This window comes from Myxine glutinosa, chromosome 4 (genome assembly GCF_964187855.1).
Source record: "Myxine glutinosa chromosome 4, kmMyxGlut1.1, whole genome shotgun sequence".
Taxonomy (NCBI): domain Eukaryota; kingdom Metazoa; phylum Chordata; class Myxini; order Myxiniformes; family Myxinidae; genus Myxine; species Myxine glutinosa.
The window spans coordinates 177,229,313-177,253,412 of NC_136264.1; the positions used below are offsets into that span (position 1 = coordinate 177,229,313).

Sequence of the window (24,100 nt, forward strand, 5' to 3'; positions counted from 1 at the left end):
CTTTTATTTAACTTCATCTGAACTTTGTTTATTTGTCCCGTTTCAAATCTTTGAGCCATTCGTTTTCTTGTTTCCATACATCAGAGAGCTGAAAGTTGGCCCACGGTCCTCTTTTCTGGTATATTTTCATCTATCAAAATTGGTTCACGAGTTATCAGTGACCACTATATTCGTCATGGGTGTGTGTCTGTGTGTCTGTCTGTCCGCAGCATAACTACCCGATGATATCATCTGATCTTGATGAAACCTGGATGGGAGGTTGATATCATGATCTAGTTGTGTCCTGCCGAGAGTGGGCGTATTGCGCCCATTGTGGGTGGAGCGACGCCCGAAAAAGATGTCTTTTTAGGGGGTAATCGAGTTCAAGCTACATCTTCTCCGAGGGAGTTGGTGGAATCTGACAGGGGTTTCGGTATTTGGTTAGGCTAATGTTATGTGTCTAGCCCCACGGAGCTCGATTTTTCATTTTTGCCCCAAGGTCAAGGTCACAAGGTCACAAATTTAGAAAAGTCGATTTTTGATGGTTTTATTACATTGTTTGCTTCCTGATAGGGTGAAATGTCATACATGATCTTATATTATCACATACATCATGAAATACAAGTTTTCCAACAAATTTCACTCTTCAACCTTTGACCTTTGAAGGTCAAAGGTCAAATTTTCAAAGTTGTCGGAATCGAACCGAATTTTTGGTACTGTGTAGCTAACTAACCTCATAACTGATACATTATTTTCTATCTCATTTAAAGGTCAGTAACCTTCGTTTTGACATTTCCAGGCCAGCACCACGCACAATTATGTACAGCTGGCTCTTAAAGGCCTGCGCACACAGCGCATTGGGGCCCTTTGTAAATATGCATGTACACTGCATGCTGGGGGCCGACACCTGCCACGTGGGCCCCCGACCCCCCAGTCCGGGCCTGTTTCGGTTATAGTCCGTCCTTTGTCATTCGGCATGTGCCCCGGTTTAGAATAGGTACACCGTATCCCTTCGTGTCGTAAGAGGCGACTAAAGGGTTGGCGTCAGGAAGGGCATCCGGCCATAAAAACATTGCCTCAAAAAGGGCACCATGATTATTGTCATGAGGCCTGCAAGGCTAACCCCCACTCTAGCAGGGAAAATGGCCTTAAAAAGGCCTTCTTCTTTTCTCTTCTTTGTCATTGAATACCGCTTGATCGTGAACCATCATAGTCTCCTGACTTGTTTAATTAAAAAAAAAAAAAAAAAAAAAAAAATAGGTCTAGCCCTAAAACATGTTTTTATTATGTTAACCTAGCCTGGGTTCGTATGTGTTCATCTGATTGCAAGGCCGAGGTTCATAAACTCACAAGTTCATATGCTTTCAGCCAATAACTCACACTGCCTGTCGCACTCCCCAAGCTTGTTTGATGCTCACTTCCACTCCTTTGTGCCCCACCTCCCATTCTGTGGAATCACCTCCCTGAATGTCCTCTTGTGTTTTTCTCTAGTCCTTCAAAAGAGCAACACACCACAATTTCATGTTGTTCCCCATGCACACTTGATCATCTGCATACAACTCCCACAGTAAACCCTCCTTTATGTTCTGAGCCAGCACCTCCATCACAGCTTCAAATAGTAGTGGACTTGGTACCGACCCCTGATGCACTCCCTTCACCTCAAACTCACCACTGTTCCTATCCTTCGTCCTTACAGCTGTGCGCGCTCATTTGTACATTGCCATCACAACGCTGATCAACCATTCCTCCACTCATAACTTCCTCAATGCCCATGTCACTACTTCACGTGGAACCCTATTGAATGCTTTCTCCAGATCAACAAACCCAAGAAACAGCTTCTTCCTCTTCTCCATGTACTTCTCCTGCAACTGCCTCACAATAAAGAGCACGTCTGTCGTTCCTCTTCCTGGCATAAATCCAAACTGCATTTCGTCGATCTTCACCTTCTTCCTTATCCTCCTCTCTAACACCCTTTCCAATACCTTCATTCCATGCTCCAATAACTTTATCGCTCGGTACGACACTCCAGAGGGTCACCTTTCCCCTTTTATAGAGGGACGAGGGTACTCAGTTCCCAATCCACTGGAATGCGGCCTTCTTTCATCACCAGATTACAGATCTCTGTCATTCTCTTCACACCCCAACTTCCTGCTGCCTTCAACCTATCTCCCACAACTCCCGTCGGCCCTCCCGCTTTTCTACTCTTCATTGCTTTTATCGCTTCCTCAACTTCCTTCTCAGTTATCTTCTCTGCCGGTCCTAAAACTGGGTTACTCTCTATGTTGCCATCCCATTCATTCTCTGTATTCAACAGCATTTCCATATATCTTTTCCATCTTCCTTTAATTCCATCTGGGTCTGCAACAATTTGTCCCACTTCATCCTTCAATCAACTCACCCCCATCACATCACACCTCTCTTTCGCTATCTGCTTTGCAATCCTGAATACCGCTCTCTGACCCTCTTCCGAATCAAAGCGTTCTCCGAACATTTTCCTACATGCCTCCTGCGCCTTTGCTACCTCTTTCTTTGCATCCTTCTTGGCTGCCTTCTAACTTTTATGCTCTGCTTTTTCTGCTCCCGTGCCCTTCGCCTTCTGCCACTTCTTGAACTTCTTCCTCTTCTCGTCAATCCTCTTTCCAACTTCATCATCCCACCACCATGTTTCCGAGTGCCTCGGTGGTCCTTTTGTCCATCCACATTCCTCACCAACGGCTCCCAACAGACTATCTTTCATTGACATCCAACCACGTTCAAGCTCAACCACATCATCCTCTACCCTACTCAGCCTCTCTTTTAATGCCTCCCTTACTGTCACCTCTTTCAATCTCCACACCTTCATTCTCGGTTGGTACTTCACCCGCCGAGCTCTCCTCGCACCTTTCACCCTTATGTCGCAGACAACCAAGTGGTGCTGTGAAACAGTCTCCTCCCCCGGGATCACCTTTGTGTCCCGGAGGTGCCCCCTATCTCGCCTACGCACCATCAGGTAGTCAACGGTTGTCGTCGACCGACCTGACGTGTATGTAACGAGCTTATTATCCTCTTTCTGGAACTGAGTATTACAAATCAACAAATCAGCTCCATCAGCAAACTCCAAAATCCTTTCACCTTCTCCATTTCTCACACCATATCCGTAACCACCATGAACTCCCTCAAAACCGTCCATACTCCTTCCCACATGTCCATTTAGGTCTCCTCATACCACAACAACTTCCTCATCTTTCACGTTTTCCATCAGCTTCTTTATCGCACACCAGAACTTGTCCTTCTCTTCATTGCTCCGACCAACCTGCGGAGCATATCCCGAGATGACGTTCACCAAGAGCTTTCCAATCATCATTTTCACCATCATCAACCTTTCACTCACTCGAGTCACACTCACCACACTGTCTACAACCTCCTCAGAAAACAGGACACCAACACCATTCACGCCCTCTGGGCACCCTTGCCACACAAACTTGTATTTCTGTCCCTGCCTACCCTTCACCATTCTCAAACCACTTCCCTCCCATCTCGTCTTGCACACAACATATGTCCACTCTTCTTCTGATCAATACTTCCACCACTTCTCCTGATCTCCCTGTCATTGTCCCTACATTCCATGTCGCAAACCTCAGAAACCGATCTCCACTTCAGGCTGTACCCTGCCCATATGTGGTTGTAATTGTCATGGTTCTCTTTTCTTTTGAGGCAATGTTTTTATGGCTGGATGCCCTTCCTGACGCCAACCCTCGTCGCCTCTTACGACACGCAGGGATACGGTGTACCTATTCTAAACCAGGGTACACACCAGGAGTCAACCATGGGAAACCAACCAATTCCCCATGGGGAATAAAATATGTTAATGATGACGTCATAGGTGCCTCCATTATGACGTCATAATTCGACAAGTACAAAACTTCATCAGATCAAGATGAAATTTCTTGAGCATCATCTTGGGATAAATTGGAGGAGAATAAATAATAATGACGATGTCATCTGTCACGTGGTTCGACCGCCATCTTGGAAAAGCCGAAAAAATTTGCACCCCTATCTCTGAAAGCGCTGCATAGAAAAAATTGAGACATGGCTTATTGTAAAGAACTCTCTATATGGAACATATGTTAATGTCATAGGTGTCTCCATTATGTGGAGAAAAAAAGATGGTCATCGGTCACGTGGTTCGGCCGCCATATTTGTTTTAACACAAAAGCCTTAACCATTGAAAACACATCCTGGCGAGGGTCTGCAATCTGATTGCTCTTTCTAGTTGCATATACAGGAGGTGGACTAAGGTTATGTTTCACCCCTGTCTGTTTGTTTGCGTGCTTATGTGCAATAAATCTCAACGTTGTGGATGGATTCGGATGAAATTTGGTGTAGAGGTTGGGTGTATGACAAGGATGAATTAATTAGATTTTAGTGAAGATCTTAATCTGGATCCGGATACGAGAATATTTTAATTTTCGAAGTTTCTTCACCATTGAGGGAGATGGGTCCAACTACGATATTATATTTCAAATAACTACGATTTTTAGTATTATATTTCAAAAAGTTATTATTTTTTTTCCTTTTCAAAAAGTTTCAAAATCACATTTTCATGATGGTAGACGTTTCATCATATTGCACATATATTATAGGTAATAGGAAATATTAGGAACGAGACGACTATGCTGAGTAACCGGGTAGTACAACATGCACCTTGACATGTATAAATGGAGCAATGATGTTTTACAGGTGGGTAATAGGAATGAACAGTCGAAAAGCCTGGAAGAACTCAGAAAAAGTCTTCATAATTACGGAGTGATACTGAACATCAAATACTCGGACACGCTGCATGACCGCGAGATCAGGTTTTCCTTCCCTCACCACTCCCACCCCTCTCCCCTCCCCAGTTTATCTTTGCAAATACTGTATGCGTTTGAAGCAGTCTTTGTTTTCCCACAGACAAAGCTCAATTTTCAACCAGTCATTTGGAATAACCCATGGACCATTCTGTGATGCATTTCAGGTTTAATAATGGTTGGATTATCAAGATTGGAAGAGGTCTTGATTACTTCAAAAAGCACCAGGTAACGAGTGAGAAAATCGCAATTAAGCATGGCATGACCATTCAGTTCCTGTTTTCTCTGCTGTGGAAATTGTTTCCAAAATGTCATGACAACAATTATTTGGACCATCCGGCTTTTGTCATTATTTAGGATTAATTAATAACAAGACTGTATTGTGATAATAGACTGGCCTTCTTGAAAACTACCACTTTAACCTGTTTATTCTTCTTTAACTGCCACAAGTGTTCCCACATTATTGTGGGGAATGGCCAGGGAAACTTTTTGGCTCAAGTCTTTCACGAACCGGCTGGCAAGGCTCGACGCTCCACTAAATAGATCGGGCAGGAACTTGTAATTTGTTCATGCTGCCGGCGATAGCTCGCCTACTCTTCGTAAAAGACACCGTGGGCTCTAACATTCACCAAGTCAGTTTGGCAGACGGCACACCCAGTTTAATACATTGATGAATCTCCCTACCTACTGTTGTGGTCAAAAATATTGGCACCCTTGCACTTTTTTTTCAAATAATGCACAATTTTTCCAGAAAATTGTTGAAATAAAAAAACATTTTGGGATCCACATATGTATTTCTTTAGTTTGCAGTGGAACAAAACAAAAAAAGCTGAAAAAACTACTAAATCTTAGCTTATTCCACTCAGAAATCCAAAAATGGCCCGAGCCATATTATTGGCACCTTTCAGAAGTTGTTGGAAGTAATTCGATTTTAAGCAGGTGATTCTCCTTTACTTTGGAATTGAACTCACCTGTGGTGAGTTACAGGTGCCTGCAATATAAAAATCACTCATTTAACCAGTTTGAATGGAGAAAAGGAGTCATTCTGCTGTTTTGTGTCACTGTGTACTGCAATGAGCATGGAGAAAAAGAAAACCGGAGAATTGTCTGAGGAGGTCACACAAGATTGCAGCCAAGCATGGACAATCTCAAGGCTACAACTCCATCTCCAGAGACCTTGATATTCCTGGATCCACTGTACGCAATGTTATCAGGAAGTTTAAGGCCCATGGCACTGTAGCCAACCTCCCTGGACGTGGCCGCAAGTGAACTTGATGGAAGATTGCAGCGAAGGATTGTTCGAATGGTGGAGAAAGCACCTCGATGAACTGCCAAACTGATTCAAGCTGACCTTCAGGCACAAGGTACAACAGTTTCAACTCCCACCATCTGGCACCAACTAAATGAAAGGGGGTTCTATAGTAGGAGACCCAGGATGACCTCACTGCTGAGAGAGACATAAGAAAGCCCAACTGGAGTTTTCCAAAGCACACCCGAACAAGCCAAAATCCTTCGGGGAGAATGTCCTGTGGACAGATGAGACCAAATTAGGAACTTTTTGGTAAAGCACATCATCTCTATTTTTACAGAAAACAAAAATAAGCATTCAAAGAAAAGAACATCTTCCCTACAGTCAAACATGGAGGAGGTTCAGTGATGTTTTGTGGTTACTGTGCTGCTTCTGGCAATGGGTGCTTTGAATGTGTGCATGGCATCATGAAATCAGGAGATTACCAAGACATTTTGGAGTGCAATGTTCAACCCAGTGTCAGAAAGCTGGGTCTCCGCCGAAGGTCATGGGTCTTGCAGCAGGACAATGACCCCAAACACACTTTAAAAAGCACCCAGGAATGGTTGAAGACAAAACTCTGGATTGTTCTGAAGTGGCCAGCAATGAGTACAGATCTAAATCCCATTGAACACCTGTGGGGAGATCTGAAAACAGCAGTTGGGAGAAGGCACCCTTCAAATCTGGGAGAACTGGAGGAGTTTGCTCAAAAAGAGTGGGCCAAACTGCCAGTGGAGAGGTGTGGGAAGCTCATTCATGGCTACAGGAAGCACTTGACTGCATTCATTTTGTCAAAAGGCTGTGCTACCAAATATTAAGTCAAGGGTGTCAATAATTTTGTGAATGCCATTTCTTTTTATTTTCTGATTTAAAAGGATATATTGTCCACCACACCTTTCCTATGCCATCTCCAGGCGCTGCATAACGTCATTGCTGGGCACCGTAGGGGGCTCGGCAATGACGCACGCTGAAAGGGAGTACTCAGTTTTCACTCTGGTTGTTTTCTTGTTTTCTTGTTTGCTTGTCCAGGCGATATCTCAGCCATCCTTTAATAATAATAACTAGCCGAAACCCGTGGAACATCCACGGAAGGGAGGATGTGGTGTATGGATAGAGTGTACCATTATGGATGGCATAGGGGATTTGCTTGTCCGAGTAAGAGTTAGGAAGAAAGATGAGAATGGAGAGTGCGTATATGAACAACGATCGCCGACACCGGCACAAATGCATGCTCTGGATTGTCCACTCAGTGGACGGCTTGCTTTCGCCTTCGCCTGTCCAATCAGCGGACGGCTTGCTTCGCCTTCGCCCAGCAGACGCCAATACGATGGCGTCGTAAGATGGCGTCGTATCGGCAGTTAATCGGATGCTTTTGGGCCCCAACGTCGGCTAATTCAGATTTTTCGAGTATGGCTGTACGTGATAAACAAAGAGCGCGGTTCGTAGATCGTAAATCCACTAGTGCCGTGGGCATCGGGTCACTGGGTGCGGCGTAAAAGGGATAACAAAGTCGAGTCCTTATGCTATTATTATATAGATAATACATTTATTTTATATAGCGCTTTTCAAGAAGCCCAAAGACGCTTAATTGAGCTAGGAAGCTGAAATTTCGGCACAATAGTGGGCAAGTCTTGTCAAAAACGGTATTTTTTGTTTTTTGATTAATCAATTAATTGAGGAGTTATTTCATTATTAGCGATTAAGTACTTATTTAATTAATTAAATTTACTTTCTCTTCTGACCATTATCTCAGGCACCTTTTGAGTTAGGAAGCTGATATTTGGACATGCCAATGACCAGGTGATTTGGCTACAAAGGCTATTTTTGATTTATTAATTAATCAATGAATCGATGAATTATTTAATTATTCGATTAATGTTTTTTTTTGTTTTTTTTTTTAGTTACAGATTCTGATGAAATGGTGGTGGTTTGTGTTCCATGACCCAATTGATCAATAATTTAATTTTTTAATGATTATTATTTATTTATTTTCATTATTAATCATTTATTTATTTTCTTTCTCATTTGGCCAATATCTCAGGCACCTTTTGAGCTAGGAAGCTAATATTTGGACATGACAGTGACCAAGTGATGTGGCTATCAAGGATATTTTTGATTTATTGATTAATCATTTAATCGATGAATTATTAATTGATTGATCAATTAATTATTTTTTAAATTAATGACTTGTTTAATTAAATTTTTAAAAGATACATCTTTCTGTCTTGTTTGTCCGGGCGATATCTCAGCCATCCTTTGAGCTAGGAAGCCTAAATTTCGGCACAATAGTGAGCACGTACTTTGTCAAAAACGGTATTTTTTGTTTAATGATTAATCAATTATTTGATGAGGTATTTAATTATTAGCGATTAATTAAGTACTTATTTATTTCCTTTCTCTTCTGGCCATTATCTCAGGCACCTTTTGAGTTAGGAAGCTGATATTTGGACATGCCAATGACCAAGTGATTTGGCTGTCAAGGCTATTTTTGATTTATTGATTAATCAATGTATCGATTAATTATTTAATTAATGATTTTTTAAATTTTTTTTTAAGTTACAGATTCGGATTTAATGGTGGTGGTTTTTTGTGTTCTAATAGGCGACATTATCGACATTAAATTAGGCGACATTAAATAGCGAACAGCGACAGATTGATTGTTTTTATTTTCATTATTAATCATTTATTTATTTTCTTTCTCATCTGGGCATTATCTCAGGCAGCTTTTGAGCGAGGAAGCTAACATTTGGACATGACAGTGAACAAGTGATGTGGCTATAGAGGATATTTTTGATTTATTGATTAATTATTTAATCGATTAATTATTTATTGATTAATCAATTAATTTAATTTTTTTTATTAATGACTTATTTAATTAAATTTCTAAAGGATACATCTTCGGATGAAGCACAAGTGGTTTAGTTATGCTATGAACAAATTGATTAAGAATATATTTTAAGATAATCTTTTATTGATTTTAATTATGCAATTAATCAATCGAATATTGTGCACCTCTCCCTCCAGATACAGTCTCGATGAGCTGCACGGCGGCATTGCCAGAGGCGCCCCGGCAATGCCGCGCTGTAGGATATTTAATTATTTGGCAAGGGTGCGGTGTACTTTGAATGTATCTGAACTTAAGTTCTGAATCAAAAACAAAGGTTCTGTAATATTAACAGTTAAATAAAGAATTGTGAAGACCAAATACTTTTGTCAATTTCAACTTATTTTTTGGAGAAAATTGTGAGTTATTTGAAAACAGTGCAAGGGTACCAAATATTGTTGGCCACGACTGTATGAAACACCAGGATGACAGTTTATAGCTGGGCAGAGATTCAAACCGATAGAAAACAGAGATAGAAACGAGTGTGTGTACCTCGATAGTGTAGCTCTAGACCATCTTGCCAGCCCCACTTTAGCCTGTTTCAAGAAGCATTTTCTCTGCAGGTTTAATCTATCCGAATACATGTGAGATGGTGAATATTATTGGCGCTGAGGAAGCGCCTTTAGCGATTGACTTCCAGCCAGTGTAACGCTAATTCCTGTCACAGGAATTCGGAGATCATATAAGTGGGCGTGGCAGTTCCTGATTGGTTCGTGTTGGGGAACGCCTTCTCGCTGCCGACGTGACGTAAATTCGCGCACGCGCACTGGTGATTGGCGCTGAGGAAGCGCCTTTAGCGATTGACTTCCAGCCAGTGTAACGCTAATTCCTGTCACAGGAATTCGGAGATCATATAAGTGGGCGTGGCAGTTCCTGATTGGTTCGTGTTGGGGAACGCCTTCTCGCTGCCGACGTGACGTAAATTCGCGCACGCGCACTGGTGAAGCTTACTCGATCTTACTCGATCCCATATTACATGTACTTTCATTGCATACAAATTATACTTCCTCCTAGAAATTCCAAGCCCGAACCTCAGCGCAATCCAAGAGGATTCACTTGTTGTCACTTGCAAACAAGCACCATAGATTTATTGCGTACATCTGAAATTTAACATTGCTCGACTTTGGGAATATGAGAGGAAAGCTTTACATTTTTGGCTGGTATGGACGGTGGTTCAGGCCAGAAAAAAAAAAAATTGACCCTCTGTTATCATGCAGCAGGCATACCTGCTGTCGGTTCTGCTCTGGGGAGAAATATCTTCCACTTTTAGGACCAAATTGTAATCAAGAAATTTGACCATTTATTCAAACAGAAGCAATGAGAAATTATTGAATCAAGCTACAAAGAATAGCCTCAAAAAAAAGACAACAAATCTTGTGATAGGCATATATATATATATATATTGTGCGGAGTATTGGATGTGCGGAGTATCGTTGAGAGAGAGGAAGACAAATGATGAATTGCGAAAGATGATGGGAATAGAGCCTGTGATTGATGCTGTGAAGAGGAACAGTTTGAGATGGTTTGGTCATGTGTTGAGGAAGGGTGGAAGTGACTGGTTGAGAAGAGTGATGGAAATGAATGTAGAGGGAAGTAGAGGACGGGGAAGACCGAGATGGCTAAAGATGGTGGAAGAAGAAATGCGGGCAAGGGGGTTAACAAGGGGAGATGCAGAAAATAGGGCAAAAATGGAGAAGATTGTCATGGGGACCGCAAGGCTAACCCCTGCTCTAGCAGAGAAAATGGCCTTAAAATGCATGTTGTTGTTTGTTGTTGTGTGTGTATATATGTATACACAAAGAATTAAGTTAAGCACCCCTACACAACGAATTAAGGTAAGCACCCCCTAATATATATTCTTTGTGTATATGTATACATTGGCATATATTCTAAGGTATGTGAGATCAAATAATGATTGGTATGACATTAGCAATTATCCATTGATGAAATGCAGATGAGTGCACTCATCTGTGACGCCCATCGCTCGTGCAGCACGATCACGTGGGTCCTACACACGTTATTGACGCAAAGATCGCTAGAGGTCTTCTCAGAACAATTACTGTACGTTAGAAAACATAAACGTCATCCACACTGTCCGTGATGGACCTATAGCTCCATACTTAAATTGAGGTGAAAATATGCCTAAAATTCCCAAAAAATTTCACCTTAAATTATTCAGAATAAAATATTGAAAACGGCATGATTGTTATGTTTTTATGTGACCATAATATCACTTCTCCAGAAAATATAGCAATATCATGGGTATATTACACTGTTTTGACGACAACAAACTTGTAATGTGCGAGGTTGTAAAAAAACGGGGGGGGGGTGCTTAACTTAATTCTTTGTGTATATATATTGTAACGAATTTGAGAAGTGTAACGGTTTTGAGAAGTGTAACAATTTTGAGAAAGTGTAACGAATGTGAAAAGTATGGTTTTGTTGTGTGTAACACCCTCGTAATGTAAATAATGGTCACAGCCCGTCCTCCTAGTTAATTCCATGAAACTTACACACAGGCCACGATATATCTTTTTAAATAGCTTATTTCCTTATTCTATGTAGGCTAAATATGTGTTTCCCACTAGATTGACTCTGCATTGTATCAAACGAAATAAGCGTAGGCCCCTTTCAATTTCCCCAATCATCTCCGCTCTCCAAAGTTCCTTTCAAAAGCGGTGCGAGTGGTGTTCAATCCCGCAAGCCGCCATTGCCCATGTGTTAATCTCGGAGAAGAGGGGGGTAGGAGCCGCCAACTCGCAGGCGTGGCACGTCGTAATGATCAAAGGAGGAATCGGACAGCCCTAACAGCCAACCAGCACCGCGGTGAGCGACCCGGTAGGCGTGCCCTCGCAGCCGGCGGCTTGATTCCGACCCGAGTAATAAAAGCGACTGGAAGGGACTGCTTCACGAGAGGAGATGAGAGAGGAGATGAGAGATGAGAGGAGAGATGAGCTGTGAGCTGAGCTGTGAGCTGTGAGATGAGAGACGCTCCAAACCAAAAAGGAGAGGTACTTGGAGAGGAAACAAGCTTTGGAGAGACGCGCTGAGAGGAGGGAGACGGCTCCACCAGAAGGAGAGGAGCAGGTGTGACCGAGCCAGCGCGTGACGTCCACAGCATCAGCAGCGTCGACGCGACCGAGGGTTTTCCCGCCAAAAAACGCGAAGAATTGGGAGCTGCTACCTCCAGCCCTGCCGGTTGCAGGGACCTGACCCTGCCTCCCTCTCCAGCAACCCACCTCCGCCATTCCTGCCTGCAATTTCCCCCGTGTAAGTGTGAACGTCGTCTGTCCTAATCGTTGTCCTGGGGTTAAGCCAATTGAATAGTATAAGCTAACGATTCACTGTGTGACTGCTTCTTTCATCCATTGCTTGTAAATAACTTTGATCGCTCCTTCTTTTTGCTTGTGTGTATAATAAATCCTGTTATTCCTCCGTACTCTGTCTTCTTCTCTCTTCCTTCTCTTTCGGTCGCTTTAGAGGTTTCCAAATTGAATATCTGTGGCGCGATCTGGTCAACGTTGGGGGAGTCGGGCCAATCGGGGATCCTGTAACGGTCGCGGTTGACCATCCGCTCGGCCCAAAGTAACATCTTGTCCGCGACCCGTAACAATTGGTGTCAGGAGTGGGATGCCAGGAGTTGGCCGCGACCCGTAACAATATATATATATATATATATATATATATATATATATATATATATATATATATATATACATATATATATACATATATATATATATATATATACATATATATATACATATATATATATATATATATATATATATATACATATATATATATATATACGTATATATATATACACAACTTTGACTTTGACTATATATATATATAAACTATATATATACAACTTTGATATACAACTTTGACCAGGGTGTTTCAAAAATATTGATACAACTTTGACTTCCTGCCATTTCTTTGTTTTTTTGGCCTGTACCGTTTTCCTTTCCAGGATTTGGTGGTGTTATCATGGTATTTGTTACCTGGGATTTCTAGCTCTGTAGCTCAACTATGCCATTGACAGTTGAGCTGAAGACAAAAGTGGTGGCTCTGTGGTATGAGACTCAATCATATGTGGACACCTGCTGGAGGTTCTGACGGGAATACAACCTCAGAACATGTGATAGACCCACAAATTGTACCATTCAACATCGTGAAACATTTTGAGCACAAGGGTACAGTGCACAACCAGAGCAAGGGCAACAGTGGCAGGCCAGCATCAGTAACCAAGAACCAAGCCAACATCGCTGTGTGGGATTCTGCAGTGGACAGTCCCAAGAAGTCCCACCACCAGTGCTCCCAGGAGCTGGGCATCAAAACAACATCAGTCTGGCATATTCTTACTAAGGAACTGAAGCTTTTCCCATACATCATCTCTATTAGGCATAAACTGAGTCAAGATGACATGAGAAGGAGACTTGATATGTGCAATTGGCTCAGTGACAGGATGGAGCGGTACCCAAACTGAATCGACCTCATGTGGTTCAGTGATGAAGCCCATTTCCATTTGAGCGGTGCCATCAACAACCACAACATTTTCTGGGTGGCAGAACCACCTGAGCAGATCATGGAGAGGTAGCTGAAAGGGCCTAAGGTCACATGCTTCTGTGCCTTCAATGCGAGATGGGGAATGCTTGGGCCTTACTGGTTTGAGAATGACAACAGCAGGACGGTGACGATCAATGGGTGAGCGCTACTGGGCCGTGCTACAGAAGTTCCATAATGATCTAGCCCAAAAGGTCACCCCAAACCAGCTCAGCATGACCTGGTTTATGCAGGATGGTGCACCCCCGCATACAGCTGTTGACACAATCACTTTCCTGCAGCATCTTCTCAGAAACCGCCTCGTTGCGCTGTGTACCGCTCATTACTGGGTACCCCATAGCCCAGACCTGAACCCTCTGGACCACTGGTTCTGGGGAGCTGCCAAGGGCTCTGTCTACGTCAACCTCCCTGCCACATTGGATAATCTGGAGCAGGAGGTGTCATACTACCTCCATGCAGTGCCACATGAGACCTACAGGAAAGTTGGACAGAACTTTAGAGTCGGGCAAAATGCCTGTCTGAACCGTGGAGGTGGAGGGGCACACATCGAGAACGTCAATTACAAGGATTTTGCGTAAATGCCAATTTCAGACCTCGGGCTCTCATTAACTCTTGCAGTGACTTACTGGAATAGCAATCGGTGAAAGAAAATTACCATGTCATAAGCTTTCAAGAAATGTTTGGCTCACGTTCATGTGGTTTGTTTCTTTTTAAATAAACGTCTAAAGTTGTATCACTCTTTTTGAAACACCCTGTGTATGTATGTATGTATATATATATATAGTGGATATGAGAATTGTGTTTTTTTTATTGTTGTAAAATATCACCCTCCTTCATCCATTTGGTGTATAAAGGTCAAAGGTCGTGCCCGTAGTTATTCCATATACAATCACGTAGCAAATCATAGATTTCCTCCTTGTTCAGTAGTTATCTCCTTATTATGTGTATTAGATTAAGGCTTTGTCTTCCAGTAATTAACACTCCATTGCACCGAATTCAAATAAGGTAGATTCCCTTCACATTCCCCTTTTGTCATCGATTGCCAACTGAATTGGGCGGTTTTCTGCATTCCACTGCTGCTTTGGGGTTGTTGTTTTCGCCGCAAAACTCCATTGCTCACGAGGTCATCTCGGAGCAGAAGGTGGGAGGAGTCAGCCCAGCGCCAAGAACAAGGCGTGGCCTTGCCAACGCCTCCTCTGGGGGCGGGATCGGTGGGCCCTCGCGGCCAATCAGGGCTGAGGCGAGCTTGCCGATGGGCGTGTGCTGGAGGCCGGCGGCTTGATCGTCCGAGGCGCAATAAAAGCGTGCGCGGAAGCCTTTGAGGGAGTCGGAGAGAGAGAACCCGTCACGCAACGCCCCCACGTCAGATGCGGCAGAGACAGCAGCTTGAACAAACGGAGCTTTGAAACCACCGCAGTTTTTGACCACGGCAGCTTTGAGTGGTGACGGCAGTTGCAGCCTCGAAGCAACGTCGCCGTACGAGAGACGGTTGAGGAGAGCCGGCGGCTGCCCAACTCGAGCCGCCATCATCCCAACCACCTGGATCCTTCCCGCCATTCGTTCCTGCCATCATCCCCCGTGTAAGTCTGATTGTTCGTCCGTTTTCTGTGTTGTTCTGGGGTTTAAGTAAGACTGTTTATAGGTAAGCTAGTATTTGCACTGTCTCTTCTTCTGTATTTTATTTTATTATCTTTCCTCCTCCTTGGTTACTTTTCATCGTGTACATAATAGGTAGAAATAAATCATATTCGTATTTCCTACTGCTGTCTTCCTCTTCTTCACATCCGTCGTCTTTGTCTTTTCCCCATTGAAAACCTGTGGCACGATTTGGCCAACGTTCAAGGATCGGGTCTAGTTTCTGTGAATAGTTCGTGCCGCGGTTGCTAAAACCGCTCGGCAATTAACATCTGTCCGCGGTACGAACGGGGCTGTGCACCTGCCTTTCCGGAGGTAGCTGGGCAGCGTCAGGGACCACGTCGGTCAGTTATAGAAGAGGGGATTAATCCCCCCTCTAAGGGGAACAGAGGCCGACGTTGGGTTCCGCAACAATTTTGGTTATGACAAACTTCCCTGCTAATGTCTGCTGCTCTTCTTCTGCTCCAATCGGTTCTTCTGATCATGTGCTTGTCAAAGTGGACATCTCTCTGGCCATTCTCAGAGAGCCTCCTCAGCGTTGAAGAGTCTGGCATTTCACTCAGGCCGACTGGGACGGGCTTCAAGCAGCCATCAATCGTCTGGATTGGTCTCCCATCTCCACTGCCTCTGACATCAATTCTTCCTGGGAATTCTTCCAAAGCAAACTGATCTCTCTCATGCACAGATTTATCCCATCTCGTCTTCAGTTGTCTTACCCTTCCTCCCGTCCATGGTACACCGAAGCTTGTGGTGAGGCAGTTGCCCTGAAACAACTTGCCTTTGCCTCTTGGAAGGCTAATCCAACTGAAGGCAATCTCAGTTCCTTCCACCAAGCTCGGAACAAGTGTGTGTCTACCCTCAGGAGTGCCAGGAAGCACTATCTCTCCTCACTCAAGAACGAACTCTCAAACCTGTCTCCTTCCTCCAAATCCTGGTGGCGTCTGGTCAAATCCGTTTCTGGTGTTTGTTCCCCCTCCATCCCCTCCCTTACCTCAAATGGCCACACAGTTGACATCGCACGTGACAAAGCCGAATGCCTCAACTCTGTGTTTGCCTCAAAATCTTTAGTCCCAAACCCATCTCTCTCTGTTCCCACCTTTCCCAGTCGAACCCAACTGCTCCTGGACTCTGTGTCCTTCTCTCCTGACAAGGTGGAGGAGTTTTTGTCTAACCTCGACTCTGATTCTGCAACTGGACCAGACGGCATCAGCCCACGGGTCCTAAAATCCTGCTCTGCCACTCTATCTCACCCTCTCTCTGTTCTTTTCACCCTATCTTTTGCTCAAGGTCATCTGCCAGCATCCTGGAAATCAGCAAACATTACCGCTTTACACAAAAAAGGTGCAAAAACAGATCCTTTTAACTACAGACCAATCAGCCTGCTCCCAATTATCAGCAAAGTCATGGAATCCATCATTGCTTCGGATATGAAATCTTTCCTCTTCTCCAATGGCTTGATCTCTGATCATCAATTTGGATTCAGACCAGGTCACTCTACTCTGGACATGCTGCTTCTCCTGTCTCAACAATGGATGGAGGTCCTCAATGCCAAACAGGAAATTAGAGCTGTCTCCCTCGACATATCACGTGCCTTCGATACGGTCTGGCACCCAGCTCTGCTCACCAAACTCTACTCCTATGGTATCCATGGAAATCTCCATGCATGGCTTGCGGACTTCCTCTCTGGTCGTAGTCAACGTGTGGCCCTGAATGGATTTCTCTCATCTCCCCTTCCTGTTCAGGCTGGAGTTCCCCAAGGCAGTGTGCTGGGCCCTGTGCTTTTTCTGGTCTTCATCAATGATCTCTCCGACTCTCTGGAAAATCCTCTCTATCTCTTTGCTGATGACTCCACTCTCTGCCGCTCCATTCCTCTTCCCTCAGATCGGCAGTCTGCAGCCTCCTCACTCTCTGAAGACCTGGACAAAATCACAGACTGGTCAAACAAGTGGAACATGTCTTTCAATCCTGACAAATCTCACACTCTTACTATGTCTCTCCGAAAAGATCGACTGGACAACCCTCCCATCGACTTTCTCAACAATCCTCTCCAAGAAGTTCTGTCGCTCAAGCTTTTGGGTCTCACTATCTGCCATGATCTTTCTTGGGAAAACCACATTTCCAAGCTGGCCTGCAAAGCCAGTCGTCGACTGGGCATCCTCCGTCGTGCGAAGTCCTTCCTAGGCACACCTGAGCTCCTCACCACATACAAGGCTTTCATCCGCAGCTCAATGGAATACTGTTCTCCCCTATGGGCTGGTGCTCCTGCCTCACACCTAGCTCGGCTTCACGCTGTTGAAACCAAAGCTTTCAGAATCATTGGAATCTCCCGCGATGAAGCTATCTCTGAGGGCTTTTCACTCACTCACCGCAGGCAGGTAGGTGGTCTTTCTGTCTTCTACCGACTCCTCTCCGGCCTTGCTCCCCCAGCTCTCTCTGTGCTCTGTCCCCCAAATATTCCTACAGGTCGCACAAGATCTGCCAGCAAGCCTCTGATGGTTAAACTGCCAAAATCTCGACTCTCTGCTCACCTTCACTCCTTCATTCCTCTTTTCTCCCGCCTCTGGAACAAACTCCCACACTCCTTTCAATCCCACTCCTCCCTCCAGGTCTTTAAAACAGCTGTTCACCACCATCTCTTATCTTCCCCCATCCAAAACCTTGATCTTTTCTACCCCCGCTAATTCACCCCAGATCCACCTTGTTTGAAATTACAACTTCTTTCCTGGAAGTCCTGGCAGTGTCCATATGTTTTATACCTCCCCCCCCCCCCTTCCCATGCCTCCCCCCCAAAGCCCTCTCCCTCCCACAGTTCTCTCGATGTCTCCATGTCTCTCGGTCCCTGCTCTCAAATGTTGTGTCTGTGTCCTTCCCCCTCTCTCCCCATCTTGTCTACCGCTCCCGATGTTATTTGTTTTGTGTGTCTGTTTGTCTTTCTGTGTGATTAATGTTCGCTCTTTCACGAGCCTCGATGTTGTATACAAAAAAAAAACAAAAACAAAAAAACAAAGATTGGTGTCAGGAGTGTCGGATTCGGACCTGAAGTGCTTAGCGCGCTCAAATTACGAGTGGCCCAAAATTTTATTTTATAAAATCCTAAATTTAAAGTCGTGCCATGGATGGTCAAGGTGACGGGATGCCGGTGGGGGAATTAGAAGAAGGGTTAGGGGTAACTCAGGACCCCGGGGAGGATATGGGAGAAATGGAGGAGGAGAGAAATGGTGAAGTGGTTGTGGGGGGATCAGGTGCGCAAAATGGCGCCCTCGCGCACGTGGTTACAGCGGCACCAAATTTCGCCGCGCCCGTGACAGTAGCAGCGCTGAAAATGGACTGGGGCCTATTCATGCTGCAAATGCGGGCCCTCATGGAAAAGAACAGGGGGCTGGGAGACCAAATTAAAGGGATGGAAAACAATGAGGGACGAAGCGAGGGGTACGAGTGAGCAATTAAGAGACGGGTTAAACAATATGGGAAATAAATTGGAGGGACTAGGAAGCAAAATGGAGCTAATCGGCAAAATTGGGGACAGAATGGGTGACCGCATGCGAAAATGTGGGGAGACCATGGATCGCATGGTGGGCGAGAGGGTCCCGAGGGTGCACGACGAGGTAAAGCGGGTCGAGGAGCACTGGTTGGGCGAAGTGGAGAAAAGCACGGGTAACTGGACCGGGGTAGAAAGCACGACCCGGGGTATGGGGTAGCCGGCGACCGCTGAGGTAGAAGAGGGAATTTTAATAAAGCCAGCGGTCGTCGTGGTGAATAAAGAAAAAGCAATAGTTATAGTGGAAATTGAAAAGACGACGGAGGTAGCCCGGGAATTGGAGGGAGAAATGGAATACTTGCAAAGTCCGTGCTCACATCACGATGCTGTGCTTAATAATCCTTATAAAGATTTGCAGGTGTTGGTGCAGAGAGGAAGAAGAACCCCGAAGGTGAGACGGGCTGTATGTGGTGCCGGGAGATTTTGTAAGAGGGGGTTTGGCGCGAAGAGAATTGTCGCGCGATTGGGATCGATATGGCACCCGGGCGTTGGTGAAGGGTCCCGTGTGAGTGGAAATGGCGCGTGTGTGAGGAAAAAGTGTGCGTCAAGGAGTGAGCGTGTTACAAAGCACGAGTGTGAAACCGAGTGCGAGCGAGAATGCACGTCGGGGTGTACGGAGTGTGACACAGGGAGTGAGAGCGATACGGAGTGTACGTGCGAGGGTGAGAGTGACCCGGAGAGTGAGTTGGTGGTGGAGCGGGTGCGAGGAAGCACACCTGAGTTGGTTGTGGCGCGTGTGCGGGAGGGCACATCGGAGCGCGTTAGTGGGTGGATGCAAGAGTGCACGCCCATGGTGAGTGTTACGGAGGACGTAACGGCGGAGAGGTGTGGAACGAAGTGTGCGAACGATGTGTGCGCAAGGTGTGCGGGAGGTGTGGTCTGTAACAGGGAGTGCGCTGGTGGAATGGACGGAGTGTGTGGAATGTATGGGCGGCATTGGAACGCCGGGCTTGGTGAGTGTGGAAAGGGTCGCGTATGCGTGTGAGCATGTGAGTAAGGCATCGACGTTGAACGGGGTAGCGTTTTGGGTGACGGATAGCTGACGCGGGCGCTCGGTGCGCGTTGCGCTTTGTTGGATGCGAAGCTTCGCGTGGATCGATGCTGCTTCGCCCCGCTACGGAGCGTCGCGCACGATTCGGGTCGGGCCCCGCACTGAATGGTCGGAGCCACGTCAGAGCAGCGATCGGCGCGATTCCGGGGGAAGGGAGCCGGGTCGGACCTTCGCCCCCTGGTGGGGATGGGGTTCCGACCGGGCGAGCCTCGGTCGTCGAGCCGGAGACCGCAAGGTTCCGCGCCGCGATGATGCGTGGAATCTCGGCCCGAGCATGCCTCCTCCCCAGAATCGTGAATGCCGGACGGATCCAACTGCAGGCGACCAAACCACCCGAATTCATTGCTCGGCTTTACGAAGCCGGGCTTTGAGGATGTAACGACGCACCGAGGCTCAGATATAGCGGACTGTGATGATGATAGTGTTTTGGACCCGAAATTGAGGATGGGGAATTTGTGATTGTGAAAAATTTGATGATTGGCAAAGGATTGGTAGAAGGATTAGCAGTTATTGGAAATTTTTTGATTGGCTGGAATTTGGTGAGCAAAATTTATAGTGAGAGATGCCCGATGTGGTGGGATGGCAACTCTGCCATCCCTCAACGGGGGCAAAGGAGCTATAGTTTTATGGGGTTTGGCAGTGAAAACTAGCCCGGGAGGGTTAGGATAAAGTGTGTAGGGATCTAGAGAAGATGACAATAGGTAACTAAGTTTAAGTAGCAACAGTGGACAGGTAGTCGGGGACATAGAGAGGGTAGTTGGGTGATAATGACGAGGGAGCGCAATAATGTAAGGGGCGACGGGGAAGCGCGAGTTTTAGCAGGGCACCAGGTAGCTTAGATGATGCCGTGTGAGTGTGTAAAAGTGTATTCAGAAGTGTATTGTGAAAAGTGTATGAGGAACAATTGTGATTGTGCGTTGTATTGTATTGAATGAATGGCCCTGGAGGAAGGAGGGTGCAGGTGGCACCAGGTGTGATTGCACAGGTGTGCAACTGAACAGGTGTATGGAGCAGTGTATGAATGAGTGATGGTGATGAGTGTTGTGTTGACTGAATGGTCCTGGAGGAAGGAGGGTGCAGGAAGCACCAGGAGTAATTGCACAGGTGTGCAAATGCAGGTGTATGGAGAAAGGTTGTATGGAATACATGGAGTATGTAGTATGGAATGGATGGTATGGAGTGAGTATGGTGGAAACTGTGGAGTGGAGTGGATGGTGCGAAGGTGTGTATGGGGAGGATGGACCCCTTTTCACGAGTACCCGGGGAGGGTAGTTTAAAGAATAGTTAGAAGGTAGTAGGTAAATTGTGGTTGGATATTGGCATTTGTGGTGCGGTTGCAGAATGGTATTGTGGATGGGTGCATTGGTGTGGTGAAATTGGCTGGTTGTGTGGCCTGTTAGTATGAGTGTGAATGGGCACTCCGCCACTGTTAGATGTCGGCCAGGTGAGGCCGCAGGTGGGCTCTGGGAGCCGTTAGTGTCAGTGGGTGCCTGAGGATCCCGGGTGTGGATCGGGCAGCCCGTGCCAGAGAGGGCACTGAGGGGGTGAGAGTGCGAGAGGGCCTTCCCCAGTTAGTTAGGTTAGGGTGAGGAGCAGGTGAGCTCGGTAGGCAACAGCAGTGGTGGAGGTGTGCAGGTGGGCGGACCAGCTGGGAGCGTCACACGACCCAGCCACCGAAATTGTGCGGGGGCACCGAGTGTTGAATCGGGGAGTGAGACCCAAATTGATGGTGTGCACCACAGATGGTCAATGGGATTTTGGTTCTTCGAACCACATAGAGTAAAGTTGGCCAATGGATTGGCAGGGAAAGACCCCGGGTAATGTAAAGTTGTTAAAGTCATTTAGGAAATAGTTAGGATTGATGAACCTGTCGCACCATACGCAGCCACTTACCTGAGGTGATGATGATGACTCCACACCTGTGTTTTCTTTGTTTTGTGTTGCAGGAAATGAGAATTGCTGTTTGGATTTGTGAGATGCATCACGACGTGGATAAGACATTGGGGTGATTCCATCTCTCCCTCCTTAGGAGGGACTGATGATGAATTGGTGATGGCAGATTTTGATGAGAGTTGGAAATGGCAAATTTGATTGGTTAGGAGGGAGAGAAGACGAATTTGGTTTATGGGAGGAACGGGGAAGACAGTAGGGACGTTGGTGATGTGTAAAGTAGATGTTTATGGGTAGTGTTGTATTTTGTGGATAGAGTAAGGGGTAAGGGAGGGGCAATGTAGGTTACCTGGTGGGGGGGGGGGGGGTGTACGGTAGGAACGTACCTGTCTCACCTGGTTCCCATGTGCCCCCAGTGTGCATTACCTTGTATTGCGTGCACTTTTGCGCCCTTACCACCTTACTCACTTGTCTTCTTTTGTCTCCCACCTCCGAGGATCTGGCTTTGGGGCAGAGAGAGAGGAGAGAGAGGTGCTGGCTCCGCAGTTGTGGGCCTGTACTTCCGCTGCTTGCTGCCTGGATCGATACACCATATGGACCGCAATTTTTGTGGCCGCCCACAATGGACCGCAGTTCTTTTGCGGTCAAGCACCACCCGTTGATGGACCTCTGGGTCAACGTGGCACCTATGCCATACAGGTGAACCACTTTTAGTTGGCCCCCTGACGGCCACAATTAAGAAATGGACGCGGTTGGCGCCTTTCTTTATTTCTAAAGAAGCCAGAAGGCCAAGTGCACTCCATGAAAGCAAGACCAGCGGCAGAACATCGGCCGGCTGCGACACCACCGGTGACCATGGACACTTAATTGTGCATTGTTATTGAACACTTTATTGGTGCACCGGATGGTGCTGACTGTGCGTATGGGGTGGTGCTTTTGGTGCTTGGACGGGGTGCTCTGCACATTATTAAAGGCCGTAGGGCCACAGGGCACTCGTGGGTTGGTGTATCGATGCTGGCATGCGTGCTCTCCCTATGCATAACATCTGCATGTGTTCCTCAAAGAACAGGTCCTGGATCGTAGTGTAAATATCAGTCTTGTATAAATGATGCTCCCTACCGGCTGTATGTTTAGTTTGAGGATGCTTTCCGCGATTCGGTTATCCTGTGGGTGTGTTTCTGTTCGGAGAAGGGTGCAACGTCGCAGGGGGACATATTTACTCATTTGTGAACATCTGTAAAACTGTCGCACTCAGGGTTGAGTTAATAGTAGAGGGAACTACATCTGAGTGCCACACTAAAGTAGGTAAAAATTTATCGGGTCGGGACGCCCCGAGGTAGAGAAGGGTGCAATGTTGCGGATATGGGATTTGCATCCATCCATATCAGCTTGTAAATATACCCCTATTTCCTCAATACTTCCCAACTATCCCCAATCCCCCATTCCCTAGTCCCATTTTCTGTAAACAACACTCTGTAGACCCGACCTCCCCCTATTTCCCCCATTAAATGTCGTGCCCAGGTTCACTGCATCTCATGTAAGACAACTATAGGACATCTTGCTAGTTATTCTTAGTCTATGTCAGTTAAGGACTCGTTTCCATTAATTCTGACCCTTCGTTGCACCAGAATGTGATTGTATGGCACCGTTAGGAAGTTTAGGACCTCCCAATACCTCCCCGCAGCTCTTCCTCACAGTTCAGCAACAACAACAACAACAGCAACGGCAGCGGCGTGCACAGGGAGTGCGCGTCCTCACTCCGGCTTGGTTGGTAGGGGGTGTTGGGAGGGCACGAGGCCTTCCCAACGAGCCGCCATCGAACATGTGCTCGACGGGGTTACCAAATAGGGGCTCCCTGTCAGCTCCTCGTCAAGGGCGGAGCCCGGTAACCCCCGCACCCAATGGAAGCGGCGGACCGGCCCCAGGGGGGGCGGAGCCAACCAGCCGAGGGCGTGTCACTCCCCGCTGAGCATGCGCAGGAAGAGGGAGGTGACGTCAGATGCGCGCTGGGCTTGAAGCAAGAGAGATGTCCCTTCCGAGCGCTGTGACACCTCCCTGCATCTCTTGGACCGTGCTTGATCCTGTCCCCGAGCCAAGGTGCACCTTGTGCTATCAACCTACCTGTCGATTCCTGCCATCAATCCCTGTGTAAGTCTACCTTGTTCCGTTTGTCTGTGGTCTGTCTGGGATAAGATAAGACTGTAATTAAGTGCCCATCTCTTCTGTGTCTTTACCTCACTACCTTGTAATCTACCCCCTTTTCTCCACCACTGTAATTATACCCTCCTCCGGAGGTCTTGAGAACTGTACCCCTTGCGTCGTTTCATCTATCCCAGTCGTTGTGTCCTTTCCATCATTGATTTAGCATAGCGCGATTTGGTCAACGTCTGGGTGGAATCGGGGTCTAGTCGGGGAATAACTGTTCGGTCGCGGCAATACC

At 46.2% G+C, this 24,100-nt stretch overlaps 1 protein-coding gene across 8 annotated transcripts in view; it reads left to right on the forward strand.

The window, feature by feature from the left end:
- Positions 1 to 24,100, forward strand: part of MITD1 (microtubule interacting and trafficking domain containing 1) — a 43,166-nt gene that overhangs the window by 17,097 nt on the left and 1,969 nt on the right. For 6 of the 8 annotated variants that reach the window (XR_010984133.2, XR_010984134.2, XR_013623253.1 and 3 more), the window contains exons 5-6: positions 4,699 to 4,814; positions 4,973 to 5,033. Coding sequence is in view for 2 of the 8 variants with exons in the window: in XM_068114013.2 (XP_067970114.2) it covers positions 4,699 to 4,814; positions 4,973 to 5,033 (177 nt within the window). In the remaining 6 variants the exon portion in view is untranslated. Of the gene's footprint in view, positions 1 to 4,698; positions 4,815 to 4,972; positions 5,034 to 12,857; positions 23,809 to 24,100 lie in introns of those variants that run through there. The other 2 variants (XR_010984131.2, XR_010984130.2) reach the window with 2 other exon arrangements.